The sequence below is a fragment of the Pinus tabuliformis genome, chromosome 9 (assembly GCF_031772625.1).
Source record: "Pinus tabuliformis cultivar Carrire ecotype Pingquan chromosome 9, CPIR1, whole genome shotgun sequence".
NCBI lineage: Eukaryota > Viridiplantae > Streptophyta > Pinopsida > Pinales > Pinaceae > Pinus > Pinus tabuliformis.
Genome location: NC_142307.1, coordinates 290,013,145 through 290,034,847, shown reverse-complemented (window position 1 = coordinate 290,034,847; position 21,703 = coordinate 290,013,145). Strand labels below are relative to the sequence as shown.

Here is a 21,703-nt window from a genome sequence, read left to right as displayed (position 1 = left end):
CATGAAAATATACTCCATATGTAAATTTAACCCAGAAAACTGTGATGATAATTAAAAGAGTTGCAAGAACTCCACCAACTGAAAAATAAGAAATAAGTACAAAAATAAAACCAACTATGAATTTACAATTTTTTCTTCACTTGACTAGTTCTTTGAAGGTCACACTGAATCCTTTGAGTAGGGGTACTAAGACCATTTTTTTAAGAATATTGAGCATTGTTTGTCGCTGCTTGTCCTAAAGAGTTGGCTGGCCTAAAATGTTATGTTTATTGTTCTTTTTAATGTGAATCCCTTCTAAATTGGAGAACTTCAAGAATTGAGCATTCATTGTTTTTATGCAATGTTTCTCTATCCCTGGTGCCCTATGTAGATTCCCTCGAAACCCTTGTCTGCTTCCTGAATTTCTTACTTAGATAATTATCTCACCTATTATGTGAGAAATCTCTCTATATATGAAATATTACACAAAGATAAAATTATTGAAACTTTAGCACACAATCCTTGATTATTGTTTCAGTGACAATCATTTAGCACCTAGCTTCTTTGTATGAGGCCAAATCATCAAAATCCTTTTTTGATTTGATAATTTTTCTGTATACATTCTTGCAAATTTGTTGGCACAAATCTGGAAAATTATGGCGTTAGATAAGTAATCTTGGAACTGCTGTGTATTGGGCTATCACATTGATCATCAACCCACACTTGGACAACCATTTGACACTTGTGAACTTAGCAATTCTACTCCAGAGTTTGAAATTTCCTTGGAAACATTTGGCAGCTCCGTGGACAAGTGTCATTCAAACACTTGGTTGTTCATTAAATTCTTGCGTGATGATATGCGACTTTTTGGAGATTCACATATCATATCATATGACAACATGAGGCCCACAGTTACATTGTCAAATTTGTACAGTGTTCACAACATCATTTCCACGGGGCAGTGAGCTTTGTAATTGATGTTTTTGTACTACAAACTAGAAGAATGTGGGGTTCTTGCTCAATAAATAGTGTAGAATATTTTCTTTTGACATTTCACCTTCTTTCTTCCATATCTGTCAATGAAGGGGACCCACAACAATAGTCTACTTGTAAATGCAACTATTTATTGTCTTTTAATACTTCAGTTTTTAGATTCAACTTCCTAATATGTTTCCACATTTTTTGCAGACATTGAGACAACATGGAAAAGAAATGGAAGACTATTATGGGCCTTGAGGTGCAGGACCCTAAAGAGAAAATCATATTTTCTAGTAAAGATTTAGTTTGGTTTGAAGTATACAAGACGAACATGAATATTGACCATGTTGCAAAAATTCCTAAACTAAGAATTAATGATTTTATTCAAGCAGAGGAATCGAATCCAGATGCTTCATGTTCCTTCCAGCGTCGAAAAAGCAAAACTCCAAGCTCAATGCCTAGTGCTACCTTACTATGGGAACTGTAAGTATTTTAGAAAAGCCTTGTTTACATGTTGATATTAACAATGCTTTATCATTTGTCATATGTGTTGACATTTCAAAATTTATTTTGTAGTTATACTTGCTCATATGGCCTAGAAGACAAGATAGAAGAATGGAAAACAAAACCAAGGCGTTCAATTGTCAAAAAGAGGGGTTGCCAATGCCATTTTATTATTAAGGTCATGGTTCAAGATCCAGATGTTGCAATAATAACATACAACATGTATGATCATGAAGATGGGCAAGGATGGCCTTGTCATGGCAAACACGACACTTTAGGTGATGATGTGTTAATTTTAGGTATTTTCTATGCTAGAGCAATTTATTTCAATTTCTTTTCCACATTAGCAATCACATCAGCATAAAATAAACTGCAGATAGAACATAAATATAAATCGCAGAAGACAAGCCAAGACAAGAGGACACAAGATGTGGCGCTAGCCAGGGACAAACCCCACAATGTGGGGAAACCCTTGATCAATTATTTTATGTTCTTCAAAGTTCAATAGAGAAAGTGAGAGAGATAGTACATTTACAATAGAACTCAATCACTTTGACTTTTGATATTGGCATGAGATCAGTTGAAGACATATTGCTTCAACTGATTCTCTAAGGTGACTCGTTCACCTATCATAGTGCTGCATATCTTCTATTTGCTGCACATTACCGTGTGACATCTTGCTGTACTTTTACATGTGTTGAACCTTGATGACTGAGCTACTCTCATCTTAATGTTGCTCATCATGCTACATCTTCCATGGTCTTATTCATCATCAAGCTTCCCATGCTCATGATCTCATTCACCATTATGCTGCCCATGTTCATATCATCATGCATCATTATGTTGCCCATGCTCATATCATCATGCTGCTTATTATGTTGCCCATGATCTCATACATCATGCTGCCTATTATGCTGCCGATGATCTCATACATCATGTTGCCCATACTCATATCATAATGCATCATTATGCTGCCCATGCTCATATCATCATGCTTCTTATTATGCTTCCCATGATCTCATACATCATGCTGCCTTCCTTTGGAGACATATGCTTCGGCTGTTTCGATAGTTCCCAACAGTTCCGACTTTTCTGGTAGTTCCGATAGTTCCGGTATTTTCTGGATTTTCTGGTATTTCCGGCCTTTCCGGCAGTTCCGACTTTTCCGCCAGTTTCGAAAGTTCCAGCTTCTCTGAATTTTCCGGCTATTCTGGCTTTTCTAGCAGTTCCGGTTTTTTCGACTTTTCCAGTAGTTCTAGCTTTTCCGGCAATTCCGGCAGTTCCAACTTTTCCGGCTTTTTTGGCAGTTTTGACAGTTCCAACTTTTCCAGCTTTTCCGACTTTTCCTTAGGATCTCTCCTCCTACTAAAACCCAAAGACAAGTAGAGAGAGGAATAGATCCAAGTGTGTGTCGAAATGACTTGAAGTCCTCTTCTATTTATACTAAAATGTAGAGGTTGAATAGACATGATTGTTGGGCTTATGAGCCTACATAAGTTGCTGGCCGACTTAACAATTTGTCCATAATATAAATAAATTGATAAATTGATAAATACTTATCAGAATCGGATGATCTTTAGATCAATCCTACACCTCTCAATGAGAGGGATCCAATAAAAATATCAGCTGCCATAAATAATATGACCCACATGGATTTTGGCCCTAGTTTCCAATTTTAACACTCCCTCTCAACTAGGGAGAACTCCATCCACTGATCCATATGTCCAACTGTACTATCTCTGCCATCAGTGCCTTGCTCAGCTCTGCTCTGCTAGCTCTGCTTTGCTCTGCTGGCTCTGCTCTGCTCAACTTAGATTTGCTAAACCATGAAGAAGAAGAATTGTTCGAGAATGTGTCATACCATTCTCCACTAACCCGAAGTCAGTCTCAGAGTGTGTACCACTGGTCCCAGACTAGTCCTCAACCGACCCGAAGTCAGTGTCATAGTAGGTACAACTCCTACCACTAGTCCCAGACTAGTACTCTACTGACTCGAAGTCAGTTTCAGAGTATGTACCACTGGTCCCAGCCCAGTCCTGAACCAACCCGAAGTGAGTGTCATAGTGGGTACAACTCCTACCACTGGTCCTAGACCAGTATCATTGATCCCAGGTCAATGAAGGGTCATCCTAGCATAGGGAATACGGTAGATACAACGATGCATCCATCGGTACTACTATGGTCCCTATCCTCATTTCCTTGCTCATTGATCAGATGAGAGGTACTTCCCATGAGTCCCAGACTGCATGGGTAGGATGCCTCGATAGGAGAACTTAATCAATCTTGTCCTCATAGGAGAACTAATCATCCTGCTACACAATCGCCATGGAGAACACATCATCCAGGCCTCACAGGAGAACTAATCATCCTGCTACACAATCGTCATGGAGAACACATCATCCAGATCTCACAGGAGAATTAATCATCCTGCTACACAATCATCATGGAGAACACATCGTCCAGACCTCACAGGAGAACTAATCATCCTGCTACACAATCGTCATGGAGAACACATCATCCAGATCTCACAGGAGAATTAATCATCCTGCTACACAATCGTCATGGAGAACACATCGTCCAGACCTCACAGGAGAACTAATCATCCTGCTACACAATCGTCATGGAGAACACATCATCCAGACCTCACAGGAGACTTAATAATTGTGCTACACAATTGTCATGGAGAACACATCATTCAGACCTCACAGGAGAATTAATCATCCTGCTACACAGGAGAGCGAATCATCTTGTCCCACAAGAGAGTGAATCATCTTGTCCCACAAGAGAGTGAATCATCTTGTTCACAGGAGAGCAAATCATCTTGTCCACGGGAGAGCAAATCATCCTATCCCACAAGAGAGCGAATCATCTTGTCCCACAAGAGAGTGAATCATCTTGTCCATAGGAGAGCGAATCATCCTGTCCATAGGAGAGCGAATCATCCTGTCCCAGTGCGCACCACCAGGGGAGGGTGAGTCACCCTGTGGTCGTATGTTGCTCCAGTAAGAACTGCAAGCCCCCAGAGCTCCCAGAGCTCAATGTATGCAACATGCAAGACCATTTTACAAGGGTCTCTCGACGACTCCAAGTCATTCGGTAAAATCACAAATTTGATCTTTCCCCGGGGCTCTGACAAAGTGTAGCGACCTGTACATCATCTCAGTGCGATGGAGCCTCCTTGCTCATCGACTTACCATATCCCGGATAAGGCAGTATCTGATGTCTATCTGCTGGAGCATTCATTGAATATGGGATTCCTCAATAATCAAATCCCACCTCTGGTTGTCACAGAGAATTACAGTGGTATTCATCATGTGTACTCATTGAAGAGTTTCCACAACCAGGCAACTTCATACGAGGTCATACTCGTAGTTATGTATCCAGTCTCGGCAATACTTATAACAACCGATTTCTACTTCCTGCTCATCCATGATATCAAAGCAGAATCCAAAGAAAACCAGCACTGAGAAGTGCTCTGGTGATCCTCCACACTACCTGCTCAGTCAGCATTCGAATAATCATGCAGTTTTCATATTTCCGGTAGTGTATCTCAATCCATGAGAGATTGTGCCCTGAAGATACCTCAGAGGATTCTTGGCACCAATCCAGTGAGGCTCAACAAAATATGAGCTCACCATGCTAACTGCAAAACATATGTCCAGAGTTCACCAAAAACATCAACGTGATTGAGTTTATGAAACTGAGAGGCATTTCCCAAATCTGGTCCGACATCACTACCATATAACTTCTGAAAGTTAATATCCTCGAGGTAGTCACAGGCTTGCAGTTTATCATTCCACATTTAGAATCCAACTCCCTCTTACTTCTACAAATGAGAGGGTCAACACCTGTCAGAAATAGGTCGTCCTTATGAGGTGCCAGTATGAGAGGTCTATCATCCACAACCTTCAGGTAATGGTTTGGATCGGTTTCACTCCTAGTGAATCTCAGCTTCACAAAACACCTATCAATCCTCTCATACTACGCTCGGGGTGTTTTGCTTCAAGCCATAGAGGGCTTTCTTCCACCTGTATGCATGAGATTCCTGTTCATGAATCTAAAACTCCATGGGTTTTTCCAAACCTGTGGACCTACTACATGAGGGGAATGGTCCCCTTGTAAGATTTTCCTTCGGTACATCTCAGACATGTACCTTCATGCTCTTTTTGAATTCAGGCATCCTGGTCACCATCTGACTCACAGACCTCCAGTGTTGAGTCAATGGACATGGTCCCCAGTGGACTTGATACAACCCTTAACTCTAAAACATCTTTGAAAAATCTATTTTCAGACACGTACCTTTCCATCGATGAGTGCCATCCTGAAACCTTAAAATTCCATTTCCGAGATGGACACCTAGTTCTTCTTGCGATCAGGTACATAAAAGAGATTATGGGGTTCCTCGCTTTCTTTGAAGAGTCGACCATTTCCTTGATGACCTGCATTACTTATCATTCCTCTGATCATTGAAGATGTCCCTGGAATGATTGCTATCTTCAGCAAGAGATGTGTCTCTACTATTCGGACACTCCTTTGCATGATGGCCGAACTTATTGCAACCAAGGTATCTGCGTTTCCTTCCACCCTTAGATCTGAACTTCCCAATAAAGTGATATTCCACTGTGCCATTCTAATAATATTCTCTGCTTCCACTTCACCCTTAGTGAACGTAGAAGAGAGATGTGGAACTCATTGATCCTTTTGTCTTGTCCCTATTGTCTTTAGTGATTACTCTTTCACTCTTGCTTGGGCATTGTCTTCACCTCAGCTTTGATACCCTGTTAATTTTAGGTATGTTCTATGCTAGAGCAATTTATTTCAATTTCTTTTCCACATTAGCAATCACATCAGCATAAAGTAAAATGCAGATAGAGCATAAATATAAATCGCAAAAGACAAGCCAAGACAAGAGGATACAAGATGTGGTGCTAGCCAGGGACAAACCCCATAATGTGGGGAAACCCTTGATCAATTCTTCTTTTATGTTCTTCAAAGTTCAATAGAGAAAGTGAGAGAGATAGTACATTTACAATAGAAGTCAACACTTTGACTTTTGATATCGGCATGAGATCAGTTGAAGACATATTGCTTCAACTGATTCTCTAAGGTGACTCATTCACCTATCATAGTGCTGCATCTCGTCTATTTGCTGCACATTATTGTGTGACACCATGTTGTACTATCACATGTGTTGAACCTTGATGACTGAGCTGCTCTCATCTTAATGCTGCTCATCATGCTGCATCTTCCATGGTCTTATTCATCATCAAGCTGCCCGTGCTCATGATCTCATTCGTCATTATGCTGCCCATGCTCATATCATCATGCATCATTATGCTGCCAATGCTCATATCATCATGCTTCTTATTATGCTGCCCATGATCTCATACATCATGCTGCCTATTATGGTGCCCATGATCTCATACATCATGTTGTCCATACTCATATCATCATGCATCATTATGTTGCACATGCTCATATCATCATGCTACTTATCATGCTACCCATGGTCTCATACATCATGCTGCCTTCGTTCGGAGACAGATGATCTGGCTGTTTTGATAGTTCCTGGTAGTTCTGGCTTTTCCGGCTTTTTTGGCAGTTCCAGCATTTCCTGCATTTTCAGCTTTTCTAGCTTTTCTGGTATTTCTGGCTTTTCCGGTATTTCCAGCTTTTCAACATTTCTGGCTTTTCCAGCATTTCCGGCTTTTCGATTTTTCCAGTAGTTCCGACTTTTCCTCCAGTTTTGACTTTTTCGGCAGTTCTGGCTTTTCTGGCTTTTTCGGCGGTTCTAGCAGTTCCAGATTTTCTGGCTTTTCTGGCAGTTCCGTATTTTCTGACAGTTTCGGCTTTTTTGGCTTTTCCAGCTTTTCCAACAGTTCTAGCTTTTCCGGGTTTTCCTTAGGATCTCTCCTCCTACTAAAACCCAAAGACAAGTAAAGAGAGGAAGAGATCCAAGTGTGTGTTGAAATGACTTGAAGTCCTCTTCTATTTCTACTAAAACGTAGAGGTTGAATAAACATGACTGTTGGGCTTCTGAGCCTACATAAGTTGCTGGTCGACTTAACAATTTGTCCATAACATAAATAAATTCATAAGTTCATAAATACTTATCATAATCAGATGGTCTTTAGATCAATCCTACACCTCTCAATGAGAGGGATCTAATAAAAAAATCAGCTGCCATAAATAATATGACCCACATGGAGTTTGGCCTTAGTTTCCAATTTCAAGAGACATGATTTCTTATTTAGAAAGTTGTTTTTTCCTTCAAGTGCCAATTGACTCTGTTTGTAAAATGCATATTAAGAAATATGTTGACATACATGCCACAGCTCGGGTTAGGGATTTTTTTCTTACGCAGAAAAGATATTGTAAACATCTATAATCGTCCGACAAAAGAAAATTACCAACTGCATAACAAAGATGAAATGAGTGTGAATCTCTGGTATGAAAAACACCATAATGATTTCTTCTTCTACCAGAAGCCCAATGGTGGAGAGATCCCTTTTATCGCTGGAATACAAAAAAATGGATGTTGGAAACTATGGTCAAGTTATCCCATAATAGCTTGATAGCCATGGACTCAACATTCAGTACAAATAAATATGGAGTGAGTATTTTTGCAATGATAGCTTTAATGAATCATTTTGGTTATAATGATTCAATATGATTATTGACTTAAAATTAACTTCATTTTTTTATATGACAATATCAGTTGTACATGCTTGCGGTGTTTGATGAGCAACAAAGTGGGGTTCCAGTCGCATGGGTGGTGATGTCATGTAATACATCACAAGATATAGCAGTATGGTTGGAGCACCTCATGCATAGGTGTTTTCAGCTTCATCCTGACTGGAAGGTCAATGCCTTTATGGTTGATGATTCATTGGCTGAAATCATTGCTTTGAGATAACATCAATATTCTTATTTGACATTGCAAGTTGCATTCATTCTAAATATTTCTCACTTAAAATGAATTAAGTTTGGCAGGAGAATCACCAGATGTGAAGTGATATTGTGTATTTGGGATGTAGGGAGGGCATGGCTAAAGAATGTTAATCGGTTGGCCAACAGTTCAGAAAAAGAAAAAGAGATGTTCAATGAACTTGGTTATATCATGAAAAATGTTTCTAATGATGAAGTGGATAATGTAATCAATGTTTTTTTCACCAAATTTGCAACCGAGGAGAAGTTTTTGGACTATTTCAACAAGAATTGGGTTGCTGGTGAAAAGATGCGTAAGTTCGCATACTATTTTTTTTAGTTCATACGTTTTTTTTTATTTTATAACGACAAGATATATTTACTAGTTCGATTTTTACATTTAGGGATGTGGGTTAAAGGCTGCCGAGATTTTCCTCATGCAAATCAGGAGACAAATAATGCTGTGAAGTCATATCACGGTTATCTCAATACAACCTTTCTACGTGATAGACAAAATAAATGTTCTCGTAAGATGGATTGTCTATTCTATACTCTAATAAAAAATGTTGAGCCATGTTATCGATTTAAGGAAATTCTGAAAAAAGAAGGATATTTGAACAACCACAAGAAAGAGATGCGGCTTGAATCATCAATAGAAAAGGCTAGAATAATTCCAGACAGTGATTGCAGGCCTCATGAGAGCATATCTCACACTTATTGGGTGAGGAGTCAAAGTAAACCTAATAAAAAATATCTTATCATATGGCATCATACAAATTTTATCACTTGTGATTGCCCATGGTCTATTCGTGGAAACATTTGCAAGCATGCCATAAAGGTAGATTGGTTACCTTCCTCCTTAATGGATTCAGACCCTTTATTGGATCTTGATACCACACCTAATACATTGAATTCCCCTCCTAAGATAAGTATAGAGGCACCAAAACTTGATGCAGATACTGGCACAACTATTATGGATGATGAAAATGTTGAAGACCTTAATTTGTTAAGAGGGGAGTTGTTTGGCTATCTAGACCTGTTTTGGAATAGTCCTCCTTCTACTGTGAGCAAGACAAAACAATTGATTGATTTGGCTAAAAAAATTGTGGATGATGTTAATGATCTTCATATTATGGATTATGACTTCACCCTTGGGTTGGGTGCTTATGAGTCATCTTTGAAGAGGAAGAAGAGTTTCCTTAGTCCTAAAAAGAAAAATAAAAGAAGCAAAAAAAATGCCAGCTTCGATATTCATTTGAATGTCCCTGCATCTGAAGATGAACCATTTCAATTTCAACACCTCAACAAGTGTGGTCATCCTCGCTCTAACAATGCATCCTCTACTGTCCCAAGTAAGTTCTATAGAGAGATTAGATATGTGTTTTCTCTTAACTATGTGCATTGGTTGTTGTTGATGTTGTTAATGTAGTGTTTGAATGTTTGCAGGGGAGCACCATCGAAATATTGTGCCTTCACTTGAAGCACGTAGACATAAGAACCATCGCTTTATTTATCACATGAGTCAAGGTGAATTTGATGGGACACCTAATGATGTAGTCTGTATTCTGATGCCTCTATAAATTACCATCATATTATTTGCTTTGATGGAAATTACATTGTTATCTTACAGATACAACATCTTCTTCAATGGATCACCCTCCATCCGAACATGATTGGGTCATTGACAACCCCCAAATTGGTGATTTGCTAGGTTTGTTGCTATGCTTTTTCTCTTAACTATGTGCACTGGTTGTTATTGATGTTGTTAATGTAGTGTTTGAATGTTTGCATGGGTGCACCATCCCTCTATTTATCACATCAATCAAGGTGCATTTGATGGGACACCTAATGATGTAGTTTGTATTCTGATGCCTCTATAAATTAACATCATATTATTTGCATTGATGGAAATTACATTGTTATGTTATAGATACAATAGCTTCTTCAATGGATCTCCCTCCATGCGAACATGATTGGCTCATTGACAACTCACAAATTGGTCATTTTCCAGGTTTGTTGCTATGCCGTTTCTCTTATCTGTGTGCATTGGTTGTTGTTGATGTTGTTAATGTAGTGTTTGAATGTTTGCAGGGGTGCACCATCCCAATAATGTGCATTCACTTGAAGCACATAGACAGAAGCATCATCCCTCTATTTATCACATCAGTGAAGGTGCATTTGACGGGACACCTAATTGATGTAGTTTGTATTCTGATGCCTCTATAAATTAACATCATATTATTTGCTCTGATGGAAATTACATTGTTATGTTACAGATACAATAGCTTCTTCAATGGATCTCCCTCCATCCGAACATGATTGGATCATTGACACACCCAAATTGGTCATTTTCCAGGTTTGTTGTTATGCCTTTTCTCTTATCTGTGTGCACTGGTTGTTGTTGATGTTGTTAATGTAGTCTTTGAATATTTGAAGGGGTGCACCATCCCCATATTGTGCCTTCACTTGAAGCATGTAGACAGACGCACCATCGCTTTATTGATCACATGAGTCAAGGTGCATTTAATGGGATCCATAATTGATATAGTTTGTATTTTGATGCCTGTATTAATTCACATGATATTATTTGGTCTGATGGAAATTGCATTGTTATCTTACAGATACAAAAACTTCTTCAATGGATCAACCTCCATCCGAACATGATTGGCTCATTGACAACACCCAAATTGGTGATTTTCCAGGTTTGTTTCCATGTTTATGCTCTTAGTTTGCTCTTAAATTGAGTAGTGGTTGTTTTTTCCATTGTTAATATGGTGTCTGAATGTTCGAATATTGAACCAGGACACAGAATAAACCAACAGGGCTGAGGAAAAGACATAAAGGTTAACCAACTTGTAGGCTTCTCAAACAAGTTGTGAGAGAAAATTCAGCTTCTTCTTCTTTAATCTCCCACATACCAGCATTCGTGTCATGAATGTCATTGCAGTTGATGATGCTAGGTTGTTGAGGATTCTTGGTGTAGTGACCAGCTTTTGTTAGGTGTGATTCTTATATATGAGGAGTTGTTTGTTAGGGTTTTCTTGGTTTCACTGGCTAGGGTTTGAAATTGTTCCAACTTGTGATAAGTTGCAAGTATGTACATGTACTTCATCTTTTCTATATAAATAAAGTGTTTCAATGGTCCAATAATCGAGTACTTGCATATTTTATTATGAGCTTGTCTTCTCTTTCTTCATTGGGTAATTTCCAACACTTTTTTTTTAATGACAATTTCACATGATAGAATGCAATAAATCATTATATACAACAAAGGCTGCAATGCCTCTTGCACCTAGAGCACTTCTTATATAAAAGGGAAGTAGCTGATATGTATGGTATATGTAGACTTGAAGATGTGTCTCTTTGACAACACTTTTTTTGTTTTTGGTTTAAAAATAAATCAACTTTACCAATACATTTATTAATGGTTATTGCTGTGCATGCTCATATTTCTTCAAAATGGAGTTCTTCTGTGGTATTTTCTAAAATAAAATTCATGTGTCTATACTAAAACGAGTTGCTGGACCTGTACATAATTTCTGGGAAAATTCAAACATTTGAAGGTGACATATGCATACTCCTATGTATGCATTGCCCATGTGGAAGGTGCTGATATTATTGATATTTTATCTTAATTAAATAAACACTTATATGTAGTCATATATCTCTTATTTTCTCACTGATATTTCTCAATCTATCCCACAATTGTTGGTTGCCCCATGGGTTATTAGTGGTATGTGTATTTTCATCTTTAATAAAAGTGATCTTGGCATGTTCAAAAATCTTGCTACCATATGGATTTTATGTTATTTGTGTTATATTGAAGTCTCTTTGGCATATATGTTCATTGTACCTTCCTATTTGTAGATAAAAGCTCAAACAGTCACCTACAAGTTACAACAATGTGTAAACCAACACTTTGACAAAATATCAAAATGGCTAGAATCGTATAAACATATAATATCAGTGGTCATATTTCTTTAGGATGGAGTTTTTTTGTGGTATTTTCTAAAATAAAATTCATGTGTCTATACTAAAACAAGCTATTGGACAGTGTTCTGCAAAGCAGAATCTGTGTTAAATAATTGAGCTCAAAGCAATTGGATTAGCACAAGAAACATTCTAGGTGTTATCTGATAAAAGGGAAAGCATGTGTGTTCAATTGTTTAAAATAGTTTCCAAAAGTAGACAATGACATCGATGAAGATGAACACAAATAAAAAGTAAGACCGCAAGACTTAGGAAATCAAAATTAAGCATTCAAATAGGTACATCTAAAATTGTTGATATTTGATTTGGTGATTCTCTCACAATGACTTGTTCAAGGTATGGTACAAAGGTTCCCGTCCGTATTTCCCTTGTTTGGGCTTGGGTGTTTCTTGGCTTCAAAAAAAGTGAGAACTAGTTGAAGGAACTTTTCAATGTGTTGTCGAAGCAGGGAAGCTAACTGTGATGCCATTCTTCCCATGTCCTTATTTGTTGAACAACCCAGCAAACCCAATGTTTGTGCCTTGATTCTAAGCACTGTGATTGCCTAGAATAAGCTAAGGGGAAAATAGAGTGATTAGGGGGCTCCTTGTTGCACAAGTCTGCCACTTTCATTTCAACCTTTTGGACTTGGACAGTGTTCTGCAAGTGAATATTTACACAGATCAGGGTACAGACATACCTATAAAAAAATGTTCAGTTTGTGCCTTGCTATGAAGTGCTTCATTTCTTTTGTTCCAAATCAAGTAGAGGAGTTTGATCCTAAGAAGCTGCCACTTTGCTTTAAATTCAACGAACAAAAGGAGTTTGTCACTTGTTAAGGTGATTTTCTAGGAGATGCCTATTGGGAGTATCTAGCTACAAAGTTTAGATCCAATTTTGGGTGTCATATATCTTCTCATTGCAGCGCACAAGTTATATACCTGAACTGTTAAGTTTAAAGAAACTAGAAATGCAAAGTCTTTGGTTCAACTGTCTCATGGAAAAAAATTTAGCAACTAACAATCGACATGCACACATTCTCAAAGCAGGTGGTCTGCTCTGGAAAATCTCTGTTTGTTCAAGGTATCCAACACGAAACTGTGAAGTCATTGTTGAAAATCATGCCAAATTATTTTTCTTTGCACCAAGAAGCTGCACATTACAAGCTGGCATTTTAGCCAGTGAAGAGAGACCCCCTGCAGTACCCATCAATTTCGCTACAACCCCACTCCTTGCAATAACAGACAAATTGGGGGCAATGTATCCCATCCTACTCACAACAAAATCCAAAACCTTACTTTTTGTTGCATCAAGTGCAAGTGCTCTATCATAGGCATCTAAAGCCTTTTGCAAGTTTTCTTTTGATAGGGGCTTACCACTAGTGGTATATGCAGTGACAAAAACAACCATAATGATTGCCGAAGGTAAAAGACCCTCAAGATCAACTAGAGTTAAATTGATCTCATTTCTAATTTTCTTTTCAACTGGAGCATAATCAATTGGATGGTGTACAAGAGATTCTAACTCGGGAAACTTCAAACATGAGTAAAGGGATAACCATGAGTGTAACAACTTATGATGGTTCTACTTATCTTGTCATGAATTAATTGCTTAAGTAGGTGAGATACATTGGATTAGGTGTTGCATTTGGGTTGTTGGTGTGACAAGGGGTTTGGGGGGCATTATGGTTGGAGTTTGTTGGCACAAGACTCATATAAGTTAGTTGAGTATGAAATTATTTGATGTGGTGGTGATTGCATGCCCATAATGCATGAGACAACTTTAGATTGGCATGTGACAACAATACATATGAGATAATTGCATTAATGGAAAATGTAGAAATTGAGGTGAAGTTGGAGTTGGTGGTTTAATGAAGGCAAGAAGTGCATAGACATAGCTAAATGTGTGGTGACCAAGGTGAGACCATTTTATAAGAAAAACCTTGGACACATTTGTTTGGGTTAGACAGGCCCACTGGTAGACCATTGTGACTTAGATGAAATTCTGTCAATCAGCAAGTTCAAGTTTTTCATATTACCCTTCATAAAATTTTATAAATCTTCTATTGTTGATCACATTGTAATGTCATAGTTGCCAACCAATCTCTTTCTGTTTTCAAGCTTCAAGGCTTCTCTGTCATTGGTGGCTTCTTTGTGAGTTCTTTTAGGCAACCATCTAATCAATGGTGATTGGTTGAAAAAGAGAATCCCTTTTGATATCCTCTCCCTGGAAATGCAGGCAGAGGTAAGTAGAAGAGAAGGGAAGGTCCTAAACATTCACATGTTCTATTCCAATAAGTCAGGATTGCATGCCACTTTGCTTTAAATTCAATGAACAAAAGGAGTTTGTCACTTGTTAATGTGATTTTCTAGGAGATGCCTATTGGGAGTATCTAGCTACAAAGTTTAGATCCAATTTCGGGTGTCATATATCTTCTCATTGCAGTCCATGAGTTATATACCTGAACTGTTAAGTTTAAAGAAACTGGAAATGCAAAGTCTCTGGTTCATCTGTTTCATGGAAAAAAAAAATAGCAACTAACAATCGACATGCATGCATTCTCAAAGCAAGTGGCGTGCTCTAGAAAATCTTTGTTTGTTCAAGGTATCCAACACGAAACTGTGAAGTCGCTGTTGAAAATACTGCCAAATTCTTTTGCTTTGCACCTAGAAGCTGCACATTACAAGCTGACATTTTAGCCATTGAAGAGAGACCCCCTGCAGTACCCATCAATTTTGCTGCAACCGCACTCCCTGTAATAGCAGACAAATTGGGGGAAATGTATCCCATCCTACTCTCAACAAAATCCAATACCTTCATTTTTGCTGCATCAAGTGCAAGTGCTCTATTACAGGCATCTAAAGTCTTTTGCAACTTTTCTTCTGATAGAGGCTTACCACTAGTGGTAGATGCAGTGACAGAAACAACCATCATGGTTGCCGAAGGTAAAAGACCCTCAAGATCAACCAGAGTTAAATCGATCTCATTTCCAATTTTCTTTACAACTGGAGCATAATCAATTTGATGGTGTACAAGAGATTCTAACTCAGGAAACTTCAACCATGAGTAAAGGGATAACCATGAGTGTAACGACTTATGATGGTTCTACTTATCTTGTCATGAATTAATTGCTTAACTAGGTGAGATACATTGGATTAGGTATTGCATTTGGGTTGTTGGTGTGACAAGGGGTTTGGGGGACATTATGGTTGGATTTTGTTGGCACAAGACTCATATAAGTTAGTTGAGTATGAAATTATTTGGTGTGGTAGTGATTGCATGCCCATAATGCATGAGACAACTTTAGATTGGCATGTGACAACAATACATGTGAGATAATTGCATTAATGGAAAATGTAGAAATTGAGGTGAAGTTGGAGTTGGTGGTTTAATGAAGGCAAGAAGTGCATAGACATAGCTAGATGTGTGGTGACCAAGGTGAGACCATTTTATAAGAAAAACCTTGGCCACATTTGTTTGGGTTAGAGAGGCCCACTGGTAGACCATTGTGACTTAGATGAAATTCTGTCAATCAGCAAGTTCAAGTTTTCATATTACCCTTCATAAAATTTTATAAATCTTCTATTGTTGATCACATTGGAATGTCATAGTTTCCAACCAATCTCTTTCTGTTTTCAAGCTTCAAGGCTTCTCTGTCTTTGGTGGTTTGTTTGTGAGTTCTTTTAGGTAACCATCTAATCAATGGTGATTGGTTGAAAAAGAGAATCCCTTTTGATATCCTCTCCTTGGAAATGCAGGCAGAGGTAAGTAGAAGAGAAGGGAAGGTCCTAAACATTCACATGTTATGTTCCAATAAGTCAGTATTGCTTCTATCCAGAATCGAGGCTATGGATGGACTCGGTCTTGATGTTAAGCAAGCAATCTTAAGTCGCCTCAATGGATTTTCACTAGATGTATTTCGAGCAGAGGTAATGTAATGTTTCAATTGATTACCCATTAAACTGCAATAGCTCCTAGTCTAACTCTATTATTTTGCACACTGTGATCAACAATCCATTGGGGAAGATGTTAAAACAGAGGAGATCAAAGCATTGTTGCTGCAGACTGCAGACAATTAAGATGGAATGTAGTAAACATAATTTGCTACACATCTTCAAATGCCCCTTCTACTAAAAACCATAATATCATTTCAGTCAGAATTCAGAACAAAACACATTGAATTCCCATAGTGGAAGCCCTCTCTCCACAGGGATTTTGATATAGAAGATGAAGCAGAGTTACATTACATATTAGGTTGAAAATACTCTAAGAACCTGTGCCAGGGGTTGGCTGAGATAGCCTTGAAGCTATCCACATATCAAATTGTTTAGAGTATGTTAGTATAGTCATGTCATAGCAATCTGAATTGATAACCTTCTGTGTACTCATGTGAAGGCCGACATTTTGGCAGTTTGTTTCCATGTTACACATCACAATGAACATTTACTCATAGAAGTCTAGTTGTAGGATTAATACCTGTGATCCTTATTCCAGCAGAAATTATGTAGCAGCGATCATGGCAGAAACAAATATTTTGTTGTAGCCCTTTAAATTTCTAGATTTAATTTATTGATCTCAATCTACTGTAACAAATAGTTTTAACAGACCTGTTGGGTTTGGCCTGGTGTTGCAGGTCAAACCTGGCCTGCTGTTTGAAGGCCTTGGTGATTCAAAGCAATTTTGACTTTGCAGGAACTGTTTGAACAGTGAGTACGTGCTGGTGTCTGATGGGTTGTTAATGAGTTTGACTCATTGCCCAGTCAGGAAAACCTGCTTGCCTCTCTGTAAAGCCACAAAAGTTATTTTTTAAACACAAAGTGTGAATTTTTTTAAAATATTTTTGTGCTTGCCTATATTCAGTAGCCAAGTCAAACTTGACAACTTTGCCTCACAAAGTTTGTTGGGTTTTTTTCAATGACCTAGTCAACTTCTTTGTTATATGCTGTCAAGCATTAACAAGACTGTTTTAAATGTTTTAACTTCTTTTCAATGACCGCTCATTGCTTAATATATTAATTGTATTAATGGTTTCCATGCACTAATAGTTGGTTCTTGTTCATCTCACACATGTTAAATACTTGTGATTGGATTCCTTATCATGTTCTGGGTTAGAAAATTCAATATTAGCAAACTAGAGCTTTCAGTGATTGACCTCCTTAGTCAAAAGAAAGGAACATCAAAGGGCACAATATCTGATAAAGGGTTTAAAATAATCAGAGGACTAGTAGGTCTTTACCAAAGCATGAATACCATAACTTGATCTTATTTTGAACTTTTATTATAGCTGTCATGGGTTATAGTGTATTTGAATTGCAGTCTTAAAAAGCTCTATTATGCAGATGTTGAATATGGGTTATAGTGTATTTGAATTGCAGTCTTAAAAAACTCTATTATGCAGATGTTGAATATTTGATCAAACTATATACAATTTTTATTTGGAAGAGTGTATTACTGCATTTTTGTTTTGCTGCACTTTATTATGGGTTCAGAATACAAGTTTTATCTTTTTTAGATTGGGCTGTTGGTTCCAGATAGCAATTTCTGTGCTGGATGGTGGTACTTACAGTGTCTAATAGATAATATCTTGACTAATGGTTGTCTGATTATGTGCTCCTAAGTTTCAGGAACACGGTTAAGGTTTTTCCACTTCTATTATGGTTCCAAGAAGTTTGCTTAGCATTATGAATTGTGATATTCTAAGAGGTTTGCCTGGTCATTTTAGAAGTAGTTGGTTTCTTTCTTTTCATAGTCTCCCTGATCCTCTATTCACTGCATATCCCTTAAAATTCAATCACTCTTGCAAGAGTCTCGCTGTGTATATATATATATATGGTCTTCTGTTGACATAGACTTTATATTGGCCACTTGATGAGTTAGTTTATGAGCGACTGGGTTGCAGGGCCTAAAGAAAATAATAACATGAACGAGTTAATGGATTCCATGGTTAAAGATATGGAGGAGGACACATTGAATTCAGTCTCTGCTATTAAATTACAACCCCCTTCCTGTTGGGTAAGTTTTTAGCATTTCTCGCTGATTGTTGATATCATCAGTTTGTTTTAGAGTTTCATGGTGAGAATCATTTGGATTTGAGTTGGCCTTGGATGAGGAAGCAATTGGATCCTTAAATTTATTTGTATCGCTTATCTTAAAATCTCAACACAATTAAAGGTTATGGTTTCCGAATTTAATGATTTGCCCAAATATGGTAGATACTGTACCAAGAATATAACCACCTCTAGTTTTTCAGAAATTAAAACAGGGATTATATTTAATAATAAGCGAGAACCTGCAATTCACAAGAGGCTTTTGTGTTTCAAACTTATAAAACTTGGCAAATGAACCACATAGAAAAAAGGATTTTAATCCAAATTATTTACTATACAAAAGGCATCACCACCAGTCTCCAGATCGATTCCACGCGAACAAAACAGGGAGCAACATGGCCATACAGGCACCGTAACCCATAAAACCTTTGAAGGCTACAACATTAGCATCAAAGTCACACAAAAAAAACCCAAAATCACGAAACCCAGGCCCGCTGATATTCAAATCAAGCACATTTGTATTCATGGCTATGGATGCTTAAAAATACGCCAAAACCCCAAAATCCAAATGCCACTAGGACTTCTTTGAACCTTTAGCCTTCTCTGGTGTCTTTTCTCCAGCCTTCTTGGGTAAGAGCACCTGGTGAATGTTGGGAATTACACCTCCATGAGCTATGGTAACTTTCCCGAAAAGCTTTCCCAATTCATCGTCATTTCTCAAGGCCAGCTAAATATGGCGGGGAATTATCCTATTCTTCTTGTTGTCTCTGGCAGCATTTCCTGCCAATTCAAGAACCTCAGCTGCTAGGTATTCAAGCACAACTGCAAGAAAAATGGGGGCTCCAATCCCAACCCTCTTGGCATATCTGCCATTCTTTAGATATTTGGCAAGCCTTCCAACAGGAAATTGAAGGTCGGCCTTGACTGATTTCGTGATGGGCTTTTTCTTAGATCCTCCCTTTTGGCCCCTTGCACCCTTCCTTGACTTAGTAGAGGTTTCCATAGGTAGCGCTCTGTCAATTTACAACAATCCAGGAGTTACATAGTACACAATAATGCAGATGCTATGAGGCGAAGACACACGGATCAACCACCTCTAGTTTATCAAAAGCCAACAACCTTCAATGGCTCATAGAATCAAATATCACATCCACCTAAAGTGCCATCAGGGCACTCTGTCTACCTTTTCATTTTCATTATAGATGATATATTTAGAATTGAGAAAACCAATAAATTTAGCCTTAATTGTAACAATGTATTTATTTATCCCACTACTACAGCTAGCAGAGATGGCCTTTTAGAGCTTGGAAATGGTTTGATTTCCCCTTGCAAAGGCATTTCTATGCCGTAGTGCTCGGTGGTCAGGCTCTGGGAAAGGGTGAGGTAGGCTAATTGTAACAATGTATTTATTTATCCCACTACTACAGCTAGCAGAGATGGCCTTTTAGAGCTTGGAAATGGTTTGATTTCCCCTTGCAAAGGCATTTCTATGCCGTAGTGCTCGGTGGTCAGGCTCTGGGAAAGGGTGAGGTAGCAGGGGATGCAGTCAGCTCCCATTTTGTGCACATCCTGAAATCATTACAGTCCACGGCACCACGTCTCGTTCAGACATTTTCTCAAACATTTCCAAAGCCTCCTCAACTTACCCATTCTGCACAAATCCTGCAACCATGGCCATCCGAGCGACCATATCTGGCTCAGTGATCTCCTTAAACATCTTGAACACTTCACCCACCTATCCATTCTAAGCATACCCCACGATCACCACTATCCATAAAACCGCATTTCACTCGCTCGGTGGCCAGGCTCTGGGCAAGGGCGGGATAGTAGGGGATGCTCCCATTCACATGAATTTTTCAAATCGAGTTGGCGCGGTTGCCATACTCTTGTTAAGGGATTGGTGGGGTTGGTGAAATTGAAATAGGCAGTCGGCGTGCGAGGTGACGGTTACAGAGGTAACAGAGTAGTGTTCCAGCAAGGTGAGGGAGATGGAGGTGAGGGAAAAGCCGGTTGGTAGTGTTCCAGCAAGGTGAGGGAGAGGGAGGTGAGGGAAAAGTCAGTTGGATGGCTGGCAAGAATAATGTTCTTTTCAGGCAAGAATAATGTTCTTTTTGGATGATCAGAATCTTCGAAAAATTGCATTATAGACTACTCCATTATTAAACCCTCCCAACCACCCAGGATAACATCCATTGAAAAGCATTCCTGTAATTGTTCATACCAAAAAACTAATCTACTAAATCCTTTCAATTCCAAACAATTCACTATTGTGCTTAATAATGGCAGGGTTGCATATATAAAACATTATCCATAATACTCCAGAGTGGTTTGTCCGCGAGGTTGATACTGTGAGGTTGATAGCAGAGAAACATGGTCTTGATTGTCTAAATCAAGAAGTTGTAATTCTGTTTGCTCACAGATGGATGGAATATTTGCAGTTTATGGAATCCTTGTGTGCGAGTTTTTGTGCAGATATGTTATTGTTCTAGTGCTACTTACAATTGATTTTGTGCGGATACGTTATTGTTCTGGTTTCTTAGTAAATAAAACTACCACTGACAGTCTTATAATGTATAGCTAAGTATAACCATCATAGAATGTATAGTTAAATATAAGCAAACAAATATTAATATGGAAATGGAAAAATTTAGTGTTTGTTTAATTATTATTTGGGTTTTTGGTTGGAATTTGGCAAAATATTTTTTGAATAAATTGTAATGTTTTCTCTAATTTCAAGTTCTGTAATTCATAATATTTTAAACAGATTTCCTGTAAAATTATATTCATAAATATTTGGTTAATGCTTTTGGGTTTGATCACAAGAAGACTGGGGTAAATGCAGGTCAAAAGATCCTCTGGCAGACAGGCTCAGGAAGGAATTTTTGAACAGGAACCTGGTGGATATTGTGCCCAATAAAATGAAGCCTACTTGGGATAACAGCAGGACTGGGCAGGCTTATATAGCCAAGAGGATTGATCGTTTCATTATTCATGCGAGCATCATTGGAAAACTGGGAATGCCAGTTTCGTCTATAGGAAACGACTTCACTTCCGACCATAGACCTATTTACCTCGAATGGCGTGGTAAGGATTACAGGCTCGGCTATTCATTTAAATTCAACAGAATCCATTTAGAAGATCTATCATTTAATGAAGTCATCTCAAACAAATGGAAGGAATTACTGGAATCTGAAATGGCTCCTTTCATGACATTTTGGGAAAAGATTGCAAGCCTGAGGACTGTGGCAAAGGACTGGCAAATTCGAAAGAAAAGGAAGGATAAACAAGAACTGAATGAC

The 21,703-nt window shown here is 38.2% G+C and overlaps 1 protein-coding gene, 1 long non-coding RNA gene and 2 pseudogenes across 2 annotated transcripts; 2 read left to right on the top strand and 2 right to left on the bottom strand.

The window, feature by feature from the left end:
- Positions 1-1,180: 1,180 nt before the first annotated feature.
- On the top strand, positions 1,181-10,586 carry LOC149148318 (uncharacterized). The gene is made up of 9 exons (XM_089442141.1): positions 1,181-1,440; positions 1,534-1,760; positions 7,064-7,290; positions 8,180-8,274; positions 8,455-8,702; positions 8,793-9,548; positions 9,835-9,915; positions 10,019-10,099; positions 10,480-10,586. The coding sequence occupies exons 1-9, from the start codon at positions 1,181-1,183 to the stop codon at positions 10,584-10,586; spliced, it is 2,082 nt and encodes a 693-aa protein (XP_089298267.1).
- Positions 10,587-10,662: 76 nt separating this feature from the next.
- Positions 10,663-11,435, top strand: LOC149148317 (uncharacterized). Its single transcript, XR_016262578.1, has 3 exons — positions 10,663-10,744; positions 11,010-11,090; positions 11,191-11,435. It is a non-coding gene; the product is annotated as an uncharacterized LOC149148317 (long non-coding RNA).
- Positions 11,436-14,937: 3,502 nt separating this feature from the next.
- LOC149148316 (U4/U6 small nuclear ribonucleoprotein Prp31 homolog pseudogene) lies at positions 14,938-15,291 on the bottom strand (annotated as a pseudogene).
- Positions 15,292-18,599: 3,308 nt separating this feature from the next.
- On the bottom strand, positions 18,600-20,645 carry LOC149148315 (histone H2A-like; annotated as a pseudogene).
- Between the last annotated feature and the right edge of the window lie 1,058 nt (positions 20,646-21,703).